Genomic DNA, 22,853 nt, shown 5'->3' with positions numbered 1-22,853 from the left:
AATCAGAAGGTGACTTGCTGATCGAGCTATGTTTGGCACACGTAGGAAAGAGTGCCATGTTTGAACAATGCCAAGTAGAAATCGCTTCGTGCCTAAGACTTGCCTGCAGCTATTAAACCTGCATGACACATCAGCAGACGGAGCTGCATTGCAACAAATGTTTGTATTGCTCCCCTACTGTGACAGCATCTGCTGCCATTTTTTCTCGTTACTTTGGCCACAGACCTGTACAACCTTGTCAATGATAAAAATAACTCTGGCCAACAGGTCAGTGAGGCCAGTTTGTACAGTGCAATTTTCCTACAAAAGCTCTGAAGGATTTTTTTTTTCATGAAGTACAAATGAAGTATAACTAGAGTGTATAAATGTTTATGAAACAGTTAGCTGATTGTTTCTTCCCATCAGTTTTGTTCCACATAGGTACTCTATCACTTCCATTTAACTTACAATATTAATTCTTCACACTGTCTATCCTGATTATCTATTATTATTGTTTTATCTAACCTGACCATGTATGCCAAAAAACACACAAGCAGACCTCTTGGAAATTCACTGCAGCTATAAGCAGAATACAGTTTGCATGCCTGATATTCCTAAGAGTGACCCGGTATCAGCAAGGTTGCCCATGTCCTGTCTAAACTTTATGAAGAGGCAGGAGCTGCAGTTATTTCTACCATCCGAGATTTGTGCTATTACAAGTACTTAACAGCAGAGATATCAACTTCATAAAAAATGCTGGGGACAATAAATTGAGTAAAGTATATATATTATATTATATATATTTAAATGACCAACAATACATCTTTCAACAACGTGACCAGCCAAGATTAAGAAAAAAACAAAAGACAAAGAAACGACAACAACAACAACAACAAACCAGTTGAACCATTTGATCTACTCTGCATCCATTAAATTGACTTGGAAAAAATGGGCTTGACATTTTTAACAGTAAGTCAACTCTAAGCTAAGTTCTGCGTTCGACTCAGAATGCTCAGTAGCTTCACTGGCCTACTTCTTCAGTTTGAAACAGTGAAATGCGTAATTTGAGTTATTTGGAAAACACACACACACACAATTTCTGCTTTTGACTGACACCTTTGTGTAAATTTACATCATATAATTGGAATACTGCAAATATCTAGTATCAACTGCCTTGCAACACAGTAGCGCAATATTTTACGACAGCAGTACTGGAGATGATGTCTAAATGTAACAACGGAACAGAATGCCTTTTGAAATCTGGTTCCCAGACTGGTTCCCAGAGAAAATCCGCTTTGCCCTGATCTGGCCATTTGTAATAAAAGTGTTGCGATAGCGATTTACGAGTATTGCTTCTCTTAGATCAGCGTAAGAGTACGAGATTTTCAAAGGTCAAGATTTGCCAAGAGCGAATAGGCTAAATTTTAACTCTGACGTCTGAGGATATCCTGAAACAGACGTCGTACTACCAGCAGGACATTTTCATAGGCTGCCCTTATGCCAACCCTGTTTAACTCTCAGTCCAAGACATATAAACTACTCTTTTTGTAAGACACCAATTGTGCAGAGTTGTTCTTCGCAGCGTGGACAGTTTAAGATGGAAATCAAAGAGATTTTGACGAAAGTGTTTGACACGAACAAAAAAGTTGTTATTTACGTTTCAGCTGCAAGCCTTGCTTTGCTCGGGCTTGGACTTGGGTACAAGTATTTGCGAAAACCGAAGTTAACTCCAGTCGGAGTTATTTCGCAGCTGATCATTCATCCACTGAAATCAGGAAAAGGAGTTTTAGTTGACGCGGCAGAATGTCAACTTATGGGACTAAAATGCGGCGAACTCAGCGATCGGTGAGAATTTGCAACGTCGCCAGTCATTTTCTGAGCTACTTGTTCCTACTGCACAAACCTACTAAACTATGGAGATTACTGTTTGTCAATTCAGATTGAGTTGATCAACGAAAACATGCATATTCAAACATAACAATTTTGCAGAACGTTGTCAAAAACAAACTCAGTCTATCGGCAACTATACCGTATGCAGAGAAAACAACAGTGTCACTGAAAGACTTTTAGCCTACACCGTAAGTGTAGTCTTGGGCTGAACCTTGCACTTAAGATACGCCACTCAACGCGGTTCAAAATGGAGAGTTTCATTGCGTTTGCTGTATTTGTGTTTTGATGTTGCAGCCACTGGCTAATCATCTACGAGGACGGTCAGATGGTCACGGCCCGACAGCAACCCCGCTTGGTGCTTGTGTCACTGAAGTGTGAGGGGGGACAGCTTTGTCTAGATGGACCGGACATGGAGACATTGCGAGTCCCCCTTCCGAAATCAAACAATGCCGTCTATAACTGCAGGTAGCATAGAGCAGGACATCATCTCATGGCACACTTTGAGTGTATTTGATATTTTTTCTGTCTCTACGAAGTATTATATGTGTTATTTTTACTTGTCCTCCATTTCATTGAAATAAGGATAGTTGACCTGTTTGAATTTCTAGAGTGTTTAGCGAAGACACGCAAGGCCGGGATTGTGGAGAAGAGGTGTCTCGCTGGCTCACGCAGTATCTTCAGACAGACAAGCCCGTTCGTCTGGTGCACTATGAACCCCAGCTGAAAACCGTTAGGTCTTGTCAGAGAGAGCCTCTTTTCCCACGAGATGTGAAGGTCTGACATTTATAACGATTCAAAATCTCTGTGAGCTAATTACGCTGACTTGAAAATGACCATCACTTAGGCATAGAGCAATGTCACGTGTTTTTATGACCATATGGCAGGCAGTTATGAGATGAGCGTCATTTTAACTACGGCATATTATGCTCTTACGCAAATATTTGAGCAGACGGGTTATTTAAAAATTTCTAATGAAGGCTACACAGTCACCTGATAAACTGTAGCCTACATCCCTTCTCCTCCAATCCAGCACCAGATATAACAAGGCCATGTAGATGTATTGGTTAGACTTTTTCTCTGCCACGCACACAGATGTCTCTGATAGATCGTTCTCAGTGCAAGCAATAGCTGTGTTATATGCCCACTCTATTTACATTCTCTGTGGAGTTAGATTCATTTGGAAGTCAGTAGTAATTAGTTGATTATATCATTTCCACAGGTGGCCTATCCAGATGCTGCTCCTATCATGTTACTGTCGGAGGCCTCAGTGCGGGACTTGAACAGCAGGCTTCAGAATGATGTCACGGTGTCTCGATTCCGGCCTAGTATTGTGGTCGACGATTGTGAGCCCTTTAAAGAGGTATGGTTAAACAGTTTAGCCTAAAGAGAAATCCATGTAGCCTTTTCTGTTTTTTTTTCCTTTTTTTCTTTTTTAACATAAAGTCTTGCATGTATTGCAGACCTTGGTCAGTTAAATATTTGAATGACTTGGCCCAATCTCCTTTCCTTGTGTCCGGATTTAGGATATAGCCAAGTCAATGCAGAGACTTCAGATACTTATTAGACCAGATCTGGATCCATGAGTGGTTCAGCCTGTGCTTTTGTTCATTGTATGTTTTTGCCCATTTTGTGAGGTTGTAGTTAAAAGTTATTTATTAATTTACTTGTTTTCATTGACCTGCATCGTTAAATATTAACATTTTCAAAATTTCACACATTGTTCTTTTGGACAAATAAACATTTTTTTTTTTCAGTCAGGGAAGTTAAGATTTCTTTTTTCATTTTTTCTTCTCAAGGACACATGGGATAATATACAGATTGGCCAAGTGCAGCTGAAACGAATAATGGGCTGTGGAAGGTGAGGAAAATTCATGACATTTCCGATTGTCAGTCCATGGAAGAACACTCTTCATCATGAAATTACTCCATTATTCTCTTGTCCTCAGGTGTGTTTTCACCACCGTTGACCCTGAAACTGGAATTATCAGCAGGAAAGAGCCTTTGGACACACTGAAAACGTAAGTAGGCCAGTTTACATGCATCAAGTACACTCAGCCTACACAGTCTAAAAATGAGTTGTATTACTTACTATGCTTAGTCAACAGAAGCAGTGTTGTGAGTATAATGAAAGGCTGCTCCATTTGAAACCCCACACAACAGCAGTTATCACTGTTACTTTTACATACATTGATATGGTTATGAGTTTTTTTATGGTGCCTGCCTGGAGTGAAATTGGAACAAGCTTGCAATCTAAGTTCAAGGCTACACACTTCTCTTTTTTTCTCTTCTACCCAGCTCTGTTGGTTCTTGATCCTCGGTTAATCAGTAACATGTTATCAGCCCTTGATTTCTGGTTAATAATAAAATTTTGGTAGTGGTGCTTTGATAACCCCAGGAGAAGAGGGTCTATAAATTACATGAAACACAGTTTTTGTTGACTTAATATAATTAAATGTACACCGGTCAAAGCTTTATGACTTGAGGTCTCCAGCAAATTTTACAGAGTTCTTTAAGCTATAGTTATGTCGTTTTGTGTGATCTTGTAATTAATACTTCTGTGCTGATTGTATTTCTGTTTTTTAGCTATCGGCAGTGTGATCCTGCACAGAAGAACATATATAAAAGTGCACCAATATTTGGCCAGTATTATATTGTCAAGAAAACTGGAATACTTCATGTTGGTGATCCTGTTTATAAGATAAGTTACTAAGTGAAGGAGTCAAGGCGTTGGTAAATGACCAGATGGCTTGTTATAATCAAGAGAATAGGAAAAATAGGAGCACTTACTTTGAAATTGGTGAAGTCTTGATTTTTGCATAGTACAAAGGTAAATCTACAGTCAGTTCATTTGATTAAAAAGAAGAAAAATCCAGATAATGTAAACTGTTTCTTATTGCTTCATAGAAAAAAACCCAGAAATCATTACTCGTGGAGTGATTTTCTCACCTGAAAGCTGAGCAAGAGTACACAGTTAAATAGTTTCATAATTTTGATAATAAGCATTTATCTCTATCTTAAGAGCATTTTACATTAGTGGTCACTCTGGAAAGTAGTCAATTTACCTGTCATTATGATGATTCATAGATTCTAACACATATTTGTGTAATTGCAAGGCTTTTGAGATTTTGAGTCTAGCTTCTTCAGTGAAGATAATGTGATAAAGAGATAATGCTGCTAGTGTTAGCAGAGAGGTCCTAGATGGTTAAAGGAGACTGTTTTGATGGCAGTATCTCTGTTTTATATGAGTAGAGACCATATAGTGTATCAGAAGTGTTTGACATATATGTGTAACTGTGGTAATAAAGAAGAATGAAGCATGTAATGAAGTTGTTTTTTTTTAAGTCAGACAATACATCATTTCCCTTTACAGTTGTACTAGTATATTTTTCTCTCTTCCAGTCCTAGATGGTATATCATTATTGTAAATGAGTTCCTGCTTGTAACATAATGTTATCTATTCAGTTCCTGATGCTTTCATAAGCATTGTCATATGTGGAATTTTATAAACAGACAAATCCATGCTGGACTAGTATGTGTCCATTAGAGGGCACCATAGTACCTCAGATGGGAGCTCTGGTCAGTTACAGAGAAGAAGAAACCCTTGGAGCACTTTGCCACAAAGAGCTAAAACCAGTATGACACAACTCTGATGATACCTTAGTCATTTAAACAGTGCATTAATCTGAGAAAAAATTTTCCTGAAGACAAATAGAATTCCAAATACCATTTTGCTGAAGTTTTTTTCTTTGATAACAAAATAGTCATGTCTTAGAGATTTTGAGTTAATGAAAGTATGTACTTAACGGCCATGTGAAGCGGGTAACGATACTCTCTCACTGCTTTATTCCCTAATTCAAGGAAAATGCATGTGTGTTGTATCAGGGGGAGTGACTGTGCCCTGAGGTGACACACTTTACAAATACTCAAGAAGCTTTGATGGGATACGTGCCAGAAGGAAAACACCAGTTACCCACAGGGCAAGAGGAAACAGTTGTGAAATATGTCTAAATGTAACAAGCGTTCCCTTGACCCTTTAGCTCCTTTTTGAAGTCATAATCTTCAAGAAGTTGTCACTGGTTTTAGTCAGAGAGTATCAATTGTGGGTTTATAAACCATAAGCAATGCTATGATGACCATGTAATATGAGCACTCTCTTTGTTTAGAGGTCACCATTCGGACAGTCGTAAGTTTTATTGATGTTAAGTAGAAAAAGCTGAAAATCCTTCAGGTAATTCGGTAGTTACTGTGGAACAAGAATTGTTTAAATATTATTTAATCTGAAACATGCTACCTTAGACCTTGTCCTAAGAATAGGATCATATAAATGAACCTAACAAGGAGAAGTTATAAATGAGCTATTCAGTTGTCTCTGGGGAAAAAAATAAGAGTCCAAGAAATACATAAATAATTCTAATAAAGAGTGCTCAGCATTTATTTACTTTTTCAAAAGCAGGTCTTTCAAATCAGATCTAAAATGAGAGAATTCCAGTCTTCTGTTTCTCCTCACTTGCAACCGTTATTCAGAAGTTCAGAACGCTAGTCTTTAAAGATGCTGTTATAGCATTTGGCATACCCCAGGGAGTTCTTCCATGAACCATGATTTCTCCATTAGCCAGTAACCTAAGCCAAAAGTATCCAATTGGGATAGTGTTCATCTGCTGAACAGTTGAGTTTTTATGCACATTCTCTGAGAAATCCTGCTTTGTGGGGTATACCGGTGAGCTAAAATGTTGTTGTGACTCCAGACCATCTTGTTCCAGCGTCATTACAAACTGAGTCTGAATGTATGGATCAGCATCCCCACACACCCTTTTGCAGGTTACTAGAATAAAATCCAAGACAAACCTACTGCACATTTAATTAACAAGACAAACTGCTGAGCCAGGCATGTTTGTCACTCATTTAGACCAAGCAAATACACAATCCACATTCAGCCTGTAGTTGGCCGAGAGAGTTCATCATATTTAGTCAGAACGGAGAGTGGCACAACAGTGTGAAATATCTCGCAAAGCTGACAGGGGTTTAGCCCACCCTCTGTAGGGTCAGAGCTATGGCAGTCATATCTCAGCTTTGCCTTTATCTGAAGCTTTCTCCACACCTTTCACTTCAGTTATTAGTGTCTGAAGTCACGAAGAGCAGTCCCTGAATCCCTCAGCTAAAGATATATAATCACAAAATTTAAGTGAAGTACACCAAGCTTTTGAGTATAAAGAGGTTAATGCCTTGAAGAATTGGAAGCTATATTAAAACTCTTTAAAGAAACTATAATGAAACTATCACTATGCATAGCCTCCTCTCCTGATCAGTGTACTACATCTAAAAATGACATAAGTTATCGTACCATGATATACTAACAGCCAGAGTGATGTGAAAAAAGCACACCTTTTTTAATTCTATGACTTTAAGCATATATATATATATATTTATATATATATATATATGAATGAACATTTGGCCTTTACCAGGTCCCAAAAGTGGTTAAATCTAACCTTGGGTGACAAACACAGAACAGATTTCACTATCTCATCATTTAACAGAAAATAAGCCATCATGCAAAAGCCATGTTGGGAAAAGTATACACACCCCATGGTTCATTGGCTTGTAGAATCACCATCAGCTGTAATATCACATCATCGCTTTGGTCTGTTGATGTTTGAGGGCATTTGTTTATGCACAGTTCACTTAGGGTCCCATCAAAGCATCTCAGTGCAGTTGAGGTCTGGACCTTAACTTCATCATCCCAAAACCTGGATGCTTCTCTTTCTCAGCTATTCAGTTGTAGATTTGCTAGTGTGTTTGGGATTATTTCCCTGTTGCATGACCCAGTTTCAGCCAAGCTTTAGCTGTTGGACAGATGGCCTCACATTTGCCTCTTAAATACTTTGGTATAAAGAGGAGTTCATGGTTGACTTAATGACTGTAAGGTACCTAGTTACTGCAGCTGCAAAATGAGCCCAAATCATCACACCTCCATCCACTATGCTTGGCAGTATGAAATGTTTGTGGTGATATGCTGTGTTTGGTTTTTTCCAAACATGGTGTTGTGCATCACAACCAAACATCTCCACGCTAACATTGTTTCAGAAATCTTGTGATTTGTACAGACACAACTGTTTAAACCTAAGCTGTGCTACTGTGTTCGTTTTGGAGAGATGGGGCTTTTTCCTGGCTGCCCTCCGATGAAAGCCATACTTGTTCAGTCTTTTTCTGATCCTAGAGTCATGAACTTTAACGTTTAACATGTGAACCAAAGCCAGTAGACCCTAAGATGTAGCTCTTGGATTCTTTGCAATCTCTCTGAGCATTATGCAATCTGACCTTGGAGAGAATTTGCTGGAACACTCCTGGGAAGATTGACAACTGTCTTGAATGTTCTCCATTCACAAATAATCCTTCTCATTGTGGAATAATTTCAAACTGTTTGGAAGTGAGCTTATAACTCACAACAATTGCTTCTATTAGATGACTGCTGTCCTTTCTCCTTGACATGGTATCTCCACAAACCTGAATGATCCAGACCACCAAAGTGTTAAAAGTTCTGCTTTTATAGACATGGTCACACTGCCAGATGATCAACTAATAAAGTGCATTTGAGCCGCAGTACCTGGCTGCTAATTACCCTCTTAATTCCAGTGGAAATATTGAGGATGTACTTACCTTTTCCCACAAGTCTTCTGCATTTTGGCGTACTTTTGTTGAATAAATAGTGACAGTGAAATCTGTTGAGTATTGTCTAAGGCTGGATTCGTCTAATTTTAGAAGTTGGTGAGGACCAGACGACTGTTATTTATATTTTGATATGTGAAGACACAGAGGATGTGCTTTCTTTCTCACATCACTGTATATCTCAAAACCATAGCTTGGTTTAACTTGTAGAGCATTGGAAAATGGCTACAAGGCCTCAAAGTGGATGACAAGTATGCCTTAAATAGAAGACTGTAAGTTGGATACCAAAGCTTATTTGTTTGAGGGACACTGTCCTGAGACGGTACTGAAGAATTTTTTCACTGCTTTGAGCTCTGTGCAGTGATCTCTGTGCAGTGACTCTCTAAATCCCAAAGTGAGAAAGAATTCAAGGTAACTCTTGCATTTACTTTTCAATGTGATCCACAAATTGTATAATGTAAAAATGGTTCTGAAACTTTAAGTGTTTATTTTCAAATGTTTTCTCTCACCATGTCTGGCAACCATCCAAGGCTGAGGTGAAAATATATCTCTGTACTCAAAAAAGAAGTGTGCAGTGAGCATACCATAGTTCAATTCCTAAAACCCCATCATTAACCTCTTCCTATTGACTGAAACACAGTCAGTCTGGTCTCAGCTTGTCTGGAAAATGCAAACATTCCACTTGGTATGACCACCTAGTCAAGTGTAGTTTAATGAGAGGATAGACACAGTATGTGAGTAAAGATATTTCTTCAGTAAAGAAATGCACTATCTGGGCCTCTGTCTTTCTGAGCTAAGATTTGTGAAAACAACAACAACAACAACAACAACAACAACAACAAAAACACTTAAAATCTGGAAACATGTGGGGAATCATTTGCTGATGCTGGTGACACTTCATCAGTAAAATAACTCATTCATGTTCCAATGAAATGATTCAATGAAATATTACACAAATTTGACTTAAAACACAGATTAACACATATTATGATATTGCATTATAATTAATTGTGCATAAAATGGAAGGGGACATTAAGTATGTCTGCACATGGATTCTTGTTGTATTTTCCTACTTTTAAATGATCATTTACTTCGAAATATGGGCTTCTACTTTGTTGAAAATGGTGAGAATCTTGTGGGCTCCTCCATAACATGGGTTTTGATTCAGTCATAGTCCCCAGCTTACTGCAACTTTCAACGGAATGATTGTGGCTTTGAGACAAACCCCACATCTCTGTATTCTTTTTTTAGTTTTTTTTTTTTTTTTTGAGTTAAAACTTTGTATTTGATGTGTTTGTTGAATAAGTGCAATTTTGACTATATATATATATATATATATATATATATATATATATATATATATTTATATATGTTGGCTTCAAAGAATCATGTTTATGAAACATGCATTCCTTGTTCACATAGAATTTCCATTTTTAAACTTGTTTGGATATAACATAAGAATCTCTGCCGTGCAATAATTACCAAACCACAGTCCAAAATAAGACCTACATCTGAAGAAACTTCACGCTGCATGCAGATCAGGAATCAAAAGACGTGGCACAGGATTTTTCAGGGTACATTTCTTAAACAACATTATTTCCTGAACATTCACTGTTGATAGGTTAAGTGATAGAACTTTTGGTCATGAAGTAAATCTCCTTTAATTTTTAAGTAACACTTGTTGAATCATGCATGTACCTGAGCATGCTTTACAACTGTCAAATGTCAGACTTCTTCACTTTTGACTTGATAAAACTGCTCTTTGGCTTTCTGCTGTTGTCCTTGCTTCTTTTGGGAGAGTTCATCTTGGATTTGAGATTCAGAGGTTTCTGGGGCCCTTTACCGATCTTTTTAGTCTTCTGAAACCAGGTGGCTGGTTTCGACAGTTTTGAAGGTTTTGTTGATTTTATTGGTTTGGTTTTTTGTCCTTTAGAAATGCCCTTCATGGTGACTTTAGGCAGGAGAGGCTGTTTTTTCCTACCTTTCTCAACAATACGTTTCTTGGTTTGGGTCATTGTTTTCTGATTGAGAGGAACAGTTTTTGTTACCTGAGAACGTCCTGTGGCAATCTTGACTTGAGCCTTGTCCGTAGTCATATTCTTAATTTTCTTTTGTAGTTTTTTGGTTGGCATAGTTTGGTTGAGGGCTTTCTGGAAAACTGTAGTACGTGAAGCTTGGGAGGGCTGGCCTGTGACAGGTGGCTTGGTGGTGGTAAATTTGATTTTTTTTAGTGGAGGTCGTGTGGGTTTTTCATTTATGTCCAGCACAGTTACTGAAAATACACAGAGGGTTTTTTTTAATCCATTAATTCAGTTCAACCTCTGCCAATTCTCTTCCAACATACACTTGTATACATCTGTATAGAGGACACCTCTACACACATCAAAGGTCTACCTGTTTGCTTAGAAACCCTTCTGCCTATATTTTTTAACAACATAATCCAACATTTTAGGATTATAGAAGGATAAACAGGTTGTTAACAGCACTATAAACAGATAACATATATAAAAGACCAACCTCCCATTCCATTCTGCTTCAGACAAATTGCCATTGCATGAAAGTACAGAATATTTCTTTCTATCCCATAATAGAAGTTGGCGGCATTTATATTCAAGATTAATTTTGTCTTCAAAGACTGGCTAAAAGAATTTCTTTTTTTCTTTTTTTTTTGGGTAAATCAACCACTGATGTTTAAAAATACTCCCAACAGCTACAGCACATAATCTTGTGTAGTTAACACATTAAGCCCAAAGGAAAATAGCATTTGGAACTGTTAAAACTAGAAATATATCTTATGGAAACCCTGTTTAACCTTAGACCTGTCACTGACCATAAGACAAGGCCAGTACAGAGTGACTTACATTCTCTGGGTACAAATGGCATCTTTTTCCCTTTGACCTTCACAGGAAGTGGTTTATACTTGCATTTTCCTGGAGGTGCTCGTCTATAAGCAGAGGTAATGGAAGGGAAGGAACAGATGTGAAATTTTTCACATACGTTGCAGCAGCTCCCTAGAAATTGTAAGAACTCTAACAAAAAAAAATACAGCTTGCAAACTGTACGTAACATCCCTGACTGAAAAAATATCCATGACCACTGATTTCATAAACACTAGTTAATCCAGTACCTGACACTATAATGCGTGCTCACTATTAGTATTAAAAGTAATATCACCATATGCCATGGCATTGCACTCATAAGGAAATGGCACCAAGGAACACTACTGTAAATCAATTCATAAATCATACGGCAGGATTTATAAAAGAACAATAGGTTCTGCGGGGCTTTTTTGGCGTACTGCTGGGGAACAGGACTCAGCTGTGACCATGGTATGGTGAAGAGATTATACCGATTGATTTCAAATGTGCAGATAAGCCAGCACAAATATTCAAAAACAGCCCTATCACTGGGAACCCTCAGAATATCCAGAGAAAATCTGCCTCAGAACATTTCAAACTGATAATATCTTATATAAATATCAAATCAGAAAGTACATGAATCTTGAATAGATCTCATCTTGAATTTAAGTTTTTGAATGATGAATTTAAAATATTAGATTTACATTCATAGCATGTAAGATTATCATAAAATGCTTTATTTCACTGATAAGGTAAATATTGTTATGATTATTTTGGGTTAATTTGAGGAGTAAATATAGCTTCAAGCTCAGGAGCATATAATTCTCCATGCTTTGCAGAAGCAGAGAAGAAAGGCCATTTGGCTGATGTACAAGCCAGAGATTCCAGATCTCCAAGGAAAGAATGCAGGCCATGTGATTCTTTAAAATGACTTCAACAGTAAAGACCCTCTACATCACAGGGCATGGTGTCATATCTGCAAAGCAAACTTGGCCACACATGGGAATGTTTACACTCCAGTGTGTTTGCTAATCCAGTTCAAAAATGATTTGACATGGTCGTGAAAAGGATCCTGTGGTTTCTGTATGTGCCCAAGTAGACATTAAGCACAGAATTTCATAAGCTGGAAACATAACATCAAAGATTAACTGGTCGTTTTGTTAATAAAGCATTTTTCATGCTGTGACAAAACAAGACCCTTGGCAAAAGTAGTGGTGGATTGTTTTAGCGTCGTGCACCCCTGCTCTTTCCTCCTTTTAAGAGGACTAAGGTTTTCTACTAAGTTAACAAATTTCCTTTAATAGAATTTTCCAACCTGTGACATATGGCAAAAAAGAACAAATCTCATGTCCCAGCCCTTTCTCTGAAGCCAAAGGTAAACAAACAGATAATGACTTATGTCAGACAGATAGCTTTTCTTGCAGAGATCATTGCTCACCACCTAGTTTTCTTACTTCACTGTGGATATGTACTAGCTACTGATGGGGGGGGGGGGGGGGGCAGTGGTGACAGTGTCTTTCATTTGTAGATTCACACTGTAAAACAGCTGGCTCAAAAATATAATTGCTATCACAATTAAAACTTCCACTGCCGTTATTTTTAAATGCCATATTTACAAAAAGCCAGCCTTGAGAATTAAACATCACAGTCACTCACTCACAATGACTTATGAGTACAGTCTCTTTGTTTTCACATTTCCAATCACCGCAAACTATACAAATGATACTTTACCTAGATGGATCCATAAATTTGTAGATTGTGCCGAAGGGAGACATTGCACTTGGGTATGAGGTGGCAAGAAAATACAGTTCTCCTATATATAATAAAAAGGACAGAAAAAAATGGTCAAATAAATTCCATCTGCTGCAGTGCAGTTGCAGATGCAGGTGCAGCACACTTGAAGACAACATACCAGCTTCATCCTCAGCAAATGAGATGATAAACTTGTGGTGATGATTGATCAGTCCAGGGAAGGAGCAGGTTACGGCATCACCCATGCAAACATTTCTTTCTTTCCAGGTTCCTGTTTTCTTATCTTCCTGTAAGGCCATCAGCCGTCTAGTTCCCGAACAAAAGTAAATGGAGCCATGCAAGCTCTAAACTGACTTACATAGCACTTTTTAAACTTTCTAACAGTTTTCATAGAAAGTTTTGGTAACATGTTGGGATATTTTATTACTTTTTATCTTCTCAGATATTCTAACATTGGCATAATTTTTCATATGTCCTTAATAAAGAAGAATGAGTTATTGTCTTCAAATGGTATTAAAAAATAGAGCAAAATAGTATAGTCAGTTGAATAGTCTACAACACTGAATGGTCTATAGTCATCTTGAATACTGTGATTCCTTACAGTAAACGAACAAAAAGAGTGGGAGTGCCATTTTGTAAATTATTACTTAGAATATTTTTGTAAGAGTCCTCATTCATACCCACTCATGAAGTCTCCAAAGATGTAAAGGCCATTGAGGTTGGGTGATTCACAGCCCCTGTACACATATCCTCCTGTCACTGACTTCCCCACATGATGACTATAAGCAAATATGGGAAGAATGTCATCTGTCAAAACAAGGAGAGATCTTTAAACACATGATGAGATGGCTCAGTTATGCTTTGTATGTCACAGAGTAAAGTGATAAGAATGTGTACTTTAACAATACAATTATATCAGTGGGTGCAGCAATTACTGTGACATTACTAAAAGTCCTCAGAAGAAAATGTACATGTGTCTTCCCTCCCTCCACAATTCATTGACTGAATACAGTCAGGAACCAAGCTTTTTAATGTTAGCTTCTGCTGATTTACCTAATGAAGAGTTTTGACACAGCTTCATGTCAAAACACTCAAATCCCTCTCTCGCCCTCCACCCGTAGTTTCCACCTTTTACAATAATGTCAATCTCTTCATATCGATTCTGGCCCACATCACCACAGAATATCCTCCCTCTCCCATACTGGGTAACTGGATCCCCCCGATCCACGGAGCATCGCCACATGTTCCGCACACCATAGGCGTAAACTTCAGGCCGAGCATCTGGGTCTCGTATGAAAGGATTGTCGGGAGGAATCCGATATGGTTTTCGATCCCTACCGCTACCATCCACATTGATGCGGAGCACTTTCCCCAACAGGGCACTCCTGAGCTCAAAAAACAAAGAAGTTACCTGTAGAAAATGTAATTTTTTTTCATGCTGAACATCCCGTATGGGCTAACAATCTTGAAATAACAGGGACTGAGCACTTATTATCTTTTAGAATTGCTCTGCTACTATAACGTGTAGAAAATTAAATGGATTCCTTGATATAAACTGCTTGTGATTCAGAAGTGAATTCTCACTTGTTTTGTGCATTTCCAAACTTTCCAAAAGGATCTCCTGCTTTTCCACCATCTCCAGTAAAGATGTACAGGTATCCATCTTGGCCAAACAAGAGCTGTCCACCATTATGGTTTGCTGCAGGCTCCTCAATCTCAAGAATAACTCTGAAAATGAGACATTAGAATGTTTTTACAAAGTGCCACTTCAGGATGAAATTCTACGGTGCACATTCACAGTCTATATCATCCGCACAATCATTTAATGATTTATGTATTATTTATTGCAAATAATCTTCAAGACAGATGTGAGTGTTTTTGTAAGTCATCAGTATCACTGATGAAAGTGCTATTCAGCTCTTGTACTGGTGGTACTGGTTGTACGGGTTGCCCATGCATCATCCTCTCTGGATCAATAGCCCTTACCTCTCAGAGTTATGGTCTGCCCTGTTCATATCATGGGTGGACACTTTCATCTCACTAATGCGGATCTTCTCCAGCTTGCTGTTCATCAGGATGGAGTAATAGATGAAAAAGCGTCCATTATCACGATAGTGTGGATGGAAAGCTAAACCTAAGAAGCCTCTCTCATCTCCCAGCCAGGGTGTGGTCAGCACTTCTCCACTCATGTCAAGGAATGGTTGTTCCACACGGCTTCCATCACCCAGGAACACCCATACAAAGCCCAACTGCTCGGCCACAAACATCCGGTGGGTGTCATCACCACTGTGGAGCATCAGCACTGGGTTCCTCAGACCATTTGCCACCTCCATGAGGCAGAGCTGCAAGCAACCCTTTGGGTCTTCCACCACTTTGCCTAGGTTGCTATACAAGTCAGTGTTCTTGAGCACGTTGGGGTAGCAGTAGTCTTGGTCTGCCAAGTTGATCAGGTTACAGAACCTGGATCGGTCCTTCTCACAGGACTCCTGCAAGACTTTGCTGTCGGTCAGGTACTTGACCACAGAGTGACACTTGGTATGGAATTCAGAGCAGTAACTGAAGCAGAGTCCTGGGAGATGGCGTATTGGAGTGTAGGGATCCTCTGCATCATACAGATGGGCAGCATAAGGCGAACACTCCTGTAAAGTACACAAGGCAATGACAAAATTATCACTGATAATTTACAATGCAAGTTCGAATGAAGAAGAATGAAGAATGAAGCTGAATTAACACTGTATGCATAATGTAATGCATAGCTGAGTTGTTCCAACAGTTGTGTCATTCTTAGTTCTATATGCTGAGAAAACTCCTAACTTATATTTGAAAACACAAGGGGTAAATATGATCAGTAAAAAAAAAAATAAAAAAATCAGTATTTGTACAGGAGAACAGCGTACCATCCTGGGTTGTAATTTTAACCTGTTTTTCCTTTACAGCCAAATAATCTTCAACACTAAAATCTTGAATTCTTGCCTTGAGATCTAACTTCCTACTTGAAATATTGTGTGATCTTTTGATCATTTCAATGTAGAACACAGTGAACTCCTTTACTTCTTATTGTAAGACACTTAAACTTCCTCCAACAGAAAATCACAGTGGATGATAATGAGAAATCCGAATATCATATTTACCTACTCTCTCATTCAGCAAGTGAACTTAAATGCCTACCTCAGCAAACAATACTGGGAACAGTTAAATTCATCCATCAATGTCCATGAGTCACTGATGAAAACCATTGGAACAACCATTGGAGCAAGCATTATTTTCCAAAGTCGGTACATACACTAATAAGCATACAACATTAAAACAGCTCTAGACAAATGTCCATTAAAAAAAAAACAGTGGTATGGATTTTAGTATTTAGTATGGATTTTTAGGATTTTATTCAGGTGTATTAACACTAAAAGGCCCAGAGAGTTTGTTAACTGCCTTGATACAGTGGAGCCAAAATGACCCCAAATGTAAACTTGTGTTTTGCAATCAATTTCTGAAATAAAAATCAACATTTATGTTGTTGTCAAATTTCACACTGTTTATGTGACTTTGCACAAACAGAACTGCGTAAAGGTCGGTTTTGCCAAAGTATTGGCGGTCTAAGCCAATTAATCATCCGTTTTAACTGTTAATGTAAACGCTTTTCTAAAATAATGTTTTTTGCACATTAGTTTCCCACAGCTGATGCACTCGATGCTGCCCTTCTCTTTTGTACACTTATCACAGTAAACTCCTTTTTTTAACTGGTTCGTCCAGTACATGAGTGCACCGAGCGCAGCTCTTCTTCAGCTGTCTGTCCTGCAAGTGCCCTTGCGAGTTACAGAGGAAGAACACAGTATGTGCATAGTGCAAATGACAGTTCTACATGGGGTCGTTTTAATCCCAGCGGATCATCTAAGGTTACAGAAACTTGAATAAAGACACGTTTGAAATCATTAAACACTGTTACTCTGTGGAATTTGTGTCTGACATGTAGCCTAAGTGCACATACCTGGCACATAATGTCTTTCACCAAGTCAGCACAACGTTCATACCCCTGGTCATCCAGTAAGTCCATTATATCCCAGTACCTTTCAGCAATTATGTTGTCCGTTTTTTGATCACAGCAACCAAATTTCTCGTAATGGTTGCAAAACTCGAGATGGTATAGGGGTTTGAAAGGTGGTCGATAATCCAAACATTGCGGGTGACCAGAGGCGCACCGCACAAATATTAGCAAAAGGAGTAAAAAACCGGTTAAGATAACTTTCCGTGAGAGACACGATACGGGGAACGTCTGGTCCCATTCTACCTGTGCACGCGTGAAGCTATCTTTCTGACAGCTTGCGGTTTCATTACCGGGAGAGTTCTTCTGTCCCGGCATTTTGCCGTGTGCTTAAGAAAGAGCTTAACTGTTTGCTCTTATATATATGCCTCTCTCTCTCTCTCTTTCTGTGTGTGTGTGTGTGTGTGTGTGTGTATGTGCGTGCGTGCGTGCGTGTGTGTGTGCGTGTGTGTGTGAGTGAGTGAGAGACAGAGAGAGAGAGTTTGTACATGTGTCTGTGGTAGCGTGTCGAAGGCTGTCACTGCGCGCGCGTTCTCCCCTTCCCTAGACCGCATGGGATCGTGCGTGTGCATGTGTAAAGAAGAGTCATCTGTTACGGAGCTTTGCAGGAGGCTGAAATGTGTGGGTTATACCGTATCTGGAATTTATTCCAAGTCGGCATATATAAGTAACAATACAGAGCTGCTATATTTGGATAAAGTTGTTTATTATGCTATTATTATTATTGTTGTTGTTGTTGTTGTTGTTGTTGTTGTTGTTGTTGATGATGATGATTTTATTCGTAGTAGTAGTTGCGAAATCAATGCATTTAAAAGACTCTTAAGCAATATCCCCCGAAAAACACTGAGGTGCACGTATTGTAAGCCATATTCTGTGTTCACAAATAGGCCATGGATATAAATTTATATTTATTTAACGAAACTTGTTTTGAAAAGAAATGTTTCGAGCACCAGCATATAAACAATTGGTTACGTCGACTCACTTTAAGTGAAGTTTATGGCTTTACGTGATTCTCTTACATTGCACCACACTTACTTACATCGTATGTTTTGCATGCAATTTGTCTCATATGTTTTGCTCCAAGTTCCAGGAAAGGCTCGGTTTGGAAGCAACTTTGGCCCAGGATTTATGAAGTGGAAACGGCGATAAGAGTCAGTGGCAACACACTATGAAACTGATCAAATATCGGTTTGTTGAACCTATTCGTAATCATTGCTGAAAATGTTTTAATTGGTTTTAAAAAGCCTATATTTATTTTAAAGTTAATTGGAATTTGGAAGACTATGTGTGAATAACATTTTAGCTGTTTTTTGCAAGGCTTCACTGTTGTAAAATAACAACTCAGCTTCATGTACCAACACACTGCAATATAACCGAGTTGTTATTACGTATACGCTCAATCTAAACCTCTAGTTTCGGAAATCTGTCTCTGAAATCTAAAGAGAGCGTGTAGATGCGCACACACTCCACATGCGAACACTGCCGTAATTACAGCCTTCATCATTTCTTTGACAGCTTGGGGCCGTTAATCAGTTGTCTGTCGCTACAACACATAACTTTGTACTTCAAGGTTTTCAGGATTTGCATACGACCCTTCTTTCTCTGCATGAAGGTGGTAACATCCCGTGAGTCAAGTTTCTACATGAGTTTATTTTATTGTCTTATATAGGCTTAGAGTTTTATAGGTTAAGGTTAGGTTGAGAGTTATGGTTATCGTTATTTAATGGTGGCAAAAGTATAATCAAACACACTAAAGGCTGATTTATATTTCTGAGTAGGCATAAATATAAATCGGCCTTAAGAGGTACGTAGATACATAAGGTTTAGTAAGTAAATTCACATTGCGATGATGGAGATTACATTTCAGATTAACTTGTGTTTCATCTATGATTTTTTTGTTTACTTCGTTTTGCATCGTTTGTAAGATATTCATTCGAAATGTTTTATGCGCTGTTTTACAATGTTTCTGCAATTAGTGAGGTTTACTGTACGCTGCATAAAAGCATAAACAGCAAGACTCCACAACTGAATTTAACTGAAGTGAACTGAACCGGACCGAAATGAAATTGAAATGAAGCTGAACAGAAATTAATTGTAATCGAACTGAATTTGATTCAAATTGAGTAAAACTGCCAAAATTCTAAATCATTCACTATTATAGGCTACATTAATTCATGCACTAATATTCCAGTGCTACGCAGAGGTGGCAAAAGTACACACATTCTTTACTCAAGCAGAAGAACAGATACTTGTGTAAAAAAAGACCCTGATAAAAGTAGAAGTACTGATTCAACTTCTTTACTCAAGTAAAAGTGAAAAAGTACAAGCTTTGAAATGTACTCAAAGTAAAGAAGTAAAAAGTAGCCATTTAAAGAACATTTCTACGGGCTGTTTCTGTGCTAAGTTAACTGAACCTCACGCCATATTAACATAATTCGAAGACTATTAAACCATTCTAACCTCAAATAAAATGAAAAAACAATATACTGAAAATAATGAACATTAACTTCGCTCCAGTGTGCAAATCAGTTTTCAATGTCAACAACAGAACTGGAAACATTATGGTCAACATGAGAAAACACTTCAGGTCTGATTAAGCCCTAAACGCTTATGTTAGAAATTCCCTTATCTCTACAGGGCTATCGACGAACATTTCTCTTAAATAAGGCCGTGTCTTGCTGCTCTGAATCTGCTCTGTCGGCAATATTGTCTGGTTCACTTTCATCCATGTAGCTACTAGTTCTCCCTGACAGGAGTCCCTGTCACGGACATCCTATTCAATAGATGCCTGTTCTCCGCGGTCGAGTCTCCCTTTCTTGTCTGTTTCGTCTCGTTCCATCTTTTACGTAATTTTCGTCTTGTTACGTCTGTCGTGCGTGATATGCACCGATGAATACATCAAGAGATCGTCTTTTCTATGTCTTACTCTCCCATTCATTTAGGTTGAACTCAGTCTTGATGTTGGGAAGGCGCGCAATAATGCAAAATGAAAATAATCGATAATGCCCCTCAAATGCATTAAAAATAAAGTAACGAGAGTGTTTTGATATGTAACGAATAGAAAGTACATAAATTTGTGTTAGAATGTAGGCGGTAACAATAAAAAGTTGTCAGAAAAATAAATAGGCCTACTCAAGTAAAGTACAGATACCTGAAAACTCTACTAAAAGTAAAGAAGTATTTGCGCTTCGTTACTTCCCACCTCTTGTGCTACGTTACATACTGTGATAATGTTGACAGAGAAACGAGAAAGAAAACAGTGATATCAGAAGATAAGATGTCTATTTTATGTTAAGCTCATGGAGAAATAAAACTATTTTTATGTAAGTTTTATGTATCTTTTACTTTTACATGTATAGAACATTGTTTTTAACATTTTAAATTATACAACACATTTCCTTGGATTCTATTTCCTTCGACCTTCTATTTAATTGCACCAAAAAGTGATTGCCACTGAAATTACAACAAGTATTTATGTGTACCTTACTGACTAATGTGTTACTAATGTGAACTGTTCAAAAACTGCACTAAAATGTGAAAGCACTGCAATTGCAGGAAAACTCAAACTTGGCTCCAGTAGATGGCACTAATTGAACAATACGGTTAATCTTTCCGGCAGAGCACACAGCCTCACCTTCAACCACCAACACATCAGAAACAAAACGTGTTTTTACTTAGACTAATGCACAACAGCATGCAGAGTAACCGCTTATTACCACTTTGTATATTACTTTTGTTAGTTCCTGTACTAATCATGTGTTTTTCTTATGATGGAAGCATTTATTTTTGCTGTCTTAAACTACCCTGAGTTACAGGCTACGACTCAACTTTAAATTCCTATAAAGATATGAGCAAAAAGGCAGAGGTGTGGAAAGCTGTCAGCTTGCAAGTTTATTTGGTGGGTAATATGACTCTCTCAGAGGAATGGGTTAACCTCTCCAGCTAAATTCATCTATAGTTCTCAACTGTCCATGATAAATATGACTTTATATGTGAGAGGTCGGATGACTTTTATAGTACAACTGTGATTACTGAAGGAGGCATTGAATATGGATCCTGATAGAGCGTTAGACTTAAATTTTAAAAGGTTAGGTTTAAGACTCCCATGTTAAGTCAGTATTGTCAGTTATCAAAAAAGTGATAAACAGTTATTTAGTTAATTAACATCTTGGAAATCTTGAAGATTTTTTTTAATCTACATGATTAAGAATGTAGTCTACACGATTGCGATCCTCTGACACAAACTTTATTGCCATAAGTAAGGAAGCACACTGAAGCAGGTGCTTAAGCAGGTGAATGCAGTAGAGAAGTCTGGTAGAGTATCTGATGGTAGTTGGTTCTGTCTGTCCAGTAATTTTTGGCTTTAAAAATCTTGGAAGGATGTATTAAATAATGATAAGGTGTAACTTCTGTTAAATGAGAATGCATTTTCAATAAAACATTGTATCATTACAAGTCATTCTTGTTCACCATTTACCTTTCCATTGAAAAATTTGATCCCATCGTTATCCAGAAAAGAGTGCTGCTATTTTGGCATAGTCTGAAAGAAACACAGCTGGAAGAAAGTGGGAATAGTTTTAGAGAATTGAAAATCTCTACTTTTTTGTGAGAATGCTAGTATCCAAACCTTGCAGGCTTCATACACAATAATCAGTTTCATGACATTTAGCTGACCTACTGAGGTATCAGTCTACTTAGGAAATTGGTTACCTCATGATGAAAGAAATATTTTACATTGAGAATGTTTTTTATTATAGTAAAAGAGTGAAGTAAAGTTTATTCAGTGTTTTGGATTAAACAACATCCACTGATTACTTTGTGTCAAGTTTTTATGGGTCTAAATTACAGGCTCAAGAGGTCCAGAAGTAGGATTACAACAGACAAAGACTTAAATCAAACAAGATTTAGCACACAGAGCTTTACAAGGGCAATTGTCACTCTTTTTTCACACACCTGTGTCATATTCTACACTGCTTACAAGTGTGAGAGCCATTATGTTGTATGTTTTTTTCAAACCATAAATGTTTTCGTTTGTTTCAAAACACATTGGGACACTGCCTACTGTCATCAACACCTAAAAGGACCACACCAATATTATTATATATTTTATATGCACTTTTTAAATGTTGCTAGTAAGGTGACTTTTTCAGATAGTGTTCATCATGTTTCTGAATAGAAGTGGACGGTATTTTGTTAATGTGTGAAGCACATTTATTGCATTGACATATTTATTGAGAGTAGTTAATCCTAATTGTGCTTTTACCAGCTATAATATTTTTACTTTTCTGAAGCAAACATGCTTGTAGTTGTGATTACCGTAGCCCTGGCTCATTGTTGTACTGGCTAAATATAAGTAAATCAAAATGTTACATTAATCTCCATTATCTGTGAAAGACAACAACATCCGAAATTTAGAATTTAGTTTGATTGGTGGAAAACATTGTGACATAAACTGGAAGTTTAAAGCTCTGCTTACTGTACTGTAAGGTATGACTTAAAATCAAACCGTCATGAGTTCAAATAGGTGCATAGCTGTTTCATAAACACTGTATGAGAAATATCTTTAAATTATTTTATTGCAAATATTGCTCCAATAACGGTGATAGGCTCAAACAGCAAGGTGCAAGTGTTTCAGGAGATCAATAATTATATGAAATCATGTAGTGTAA

At 37.8% G+C, this 22,853-nt stretch overlaps 2 protein-coding genes across 2 annotated transcripts; one reads left to right on the top strand and one right to left on the bottom strand.

The window, feature by feature from the left end:
• The first annotated feature begins 1,464 nt into the window (after nt 1-1,464).
• On the top strand, nt 1,465-5,188 carry marc1 (mitochondrial amidoxime reducing component 1). The gene is made up of 7 exons (XM_030786820.1): nt 1,465-1,824; nt 2,164-2,334; nt 2,478-2,643; nt 3,089-3,229; nt 3,666-3,727; nt 3,816-3,887; nt 4,453-5,188. The coding sequence occupies exons 1-7, from the start codon at nt 1,577-1,579 to the stop codon at nt 4,577-4,579; spliced, it is 987 nt and encodes a 328-aa protein (XP_030642680.1). The 5' UTR covers nt 1,465-1,576; the 3' UTR covers nt 4,580-5,188.
• A 5,065-nt stretch (nt 5,189-10,253) lies between these two features.
• Nucleotides 10,254-17,502, bottom strand: hhipl2 (HHIP-like 2). Its single transcript, XM_030787383.1, has 9 exons — nt 17,131-17,502; nt 15,132-15,784; nt 14,730-14,873; nt 14,199-14,530; nt 13,826-13,952; nt 13,306-13,451; nt 13,125-13,206; nt 11,397-11,479; nt 10,254-10,807 (listed from the first exon to the last, which is right to left on the bottom strand). Exons 1-9 carry the CDS (start codon nt 17,500-17,502, stop codon nt 10,254-10,256), a joined length of 2,493 nt encoding a protein of 830 aa, XP_030643243.1.
• Nucleotides 17,503-22,853: the final 5,351 nt, after the last annotated feature.

This window comes from Chanos chanos, chromosome 10 (genome assembly GCF_902362185.1).
Source record: "Chanos chanos chromosome 10, fChaCha1.1, whole genome shotgun sequence".
NCBI lineage: Eukaryota > Metazoa > Chordata > Actinopteri > Gonorynchiformes > Chanidae > Chanos > Chanos chanos.
This window is presented reverse-complemented; position numbering and strand designations above follow the sequence as displayed.

Bases quoted from the DNA above. Each gene is read 5' to 3' on its own strand.
- marc1 (XM_030786820.1), top strand. From the start codon at position 1,577: ATGGAAATCAAAGAGATTTTGACGAAAGTGTTTGACACGAACAAAAAA. The intron at 1,825-2,163 runs GTGAGAATTTGC...TTGATGTTGCAG, and splicing joins TGCGGCGAACTCAGCGATCG to CCACTGGCTAATCATCTACG. The intron at 3,728-3,815 runs GTGAGGAAAATT...TCTTGTCCTCAG, and splicing joins CGAATAATGGGCTGTGGAAG to GTGTGTTTTCACCACCGTTG.
- hhipl2 (XM_030787383.1), bottom strand. From the start codon at position 17,502: ATGCCGGGACAGAAGAACTCTCCCGGTAATGAAACCGCAAGCTGTCAG. The intron at 14,531-14,729 runs GTGAGAATTCAC...TTTTGAGCTCAG, and splicing joins TTTGGAAATGCACAAAACAA to GAGTGCCCTGTTGGGGAAAG. The intron at 13,953-14,198 runs GTAAATCAGCAG...TTGTTTTGACAG, and splicing joins GTGTCAAAACTCTTCATTAG to ATGACATTCTTCCCATATTT.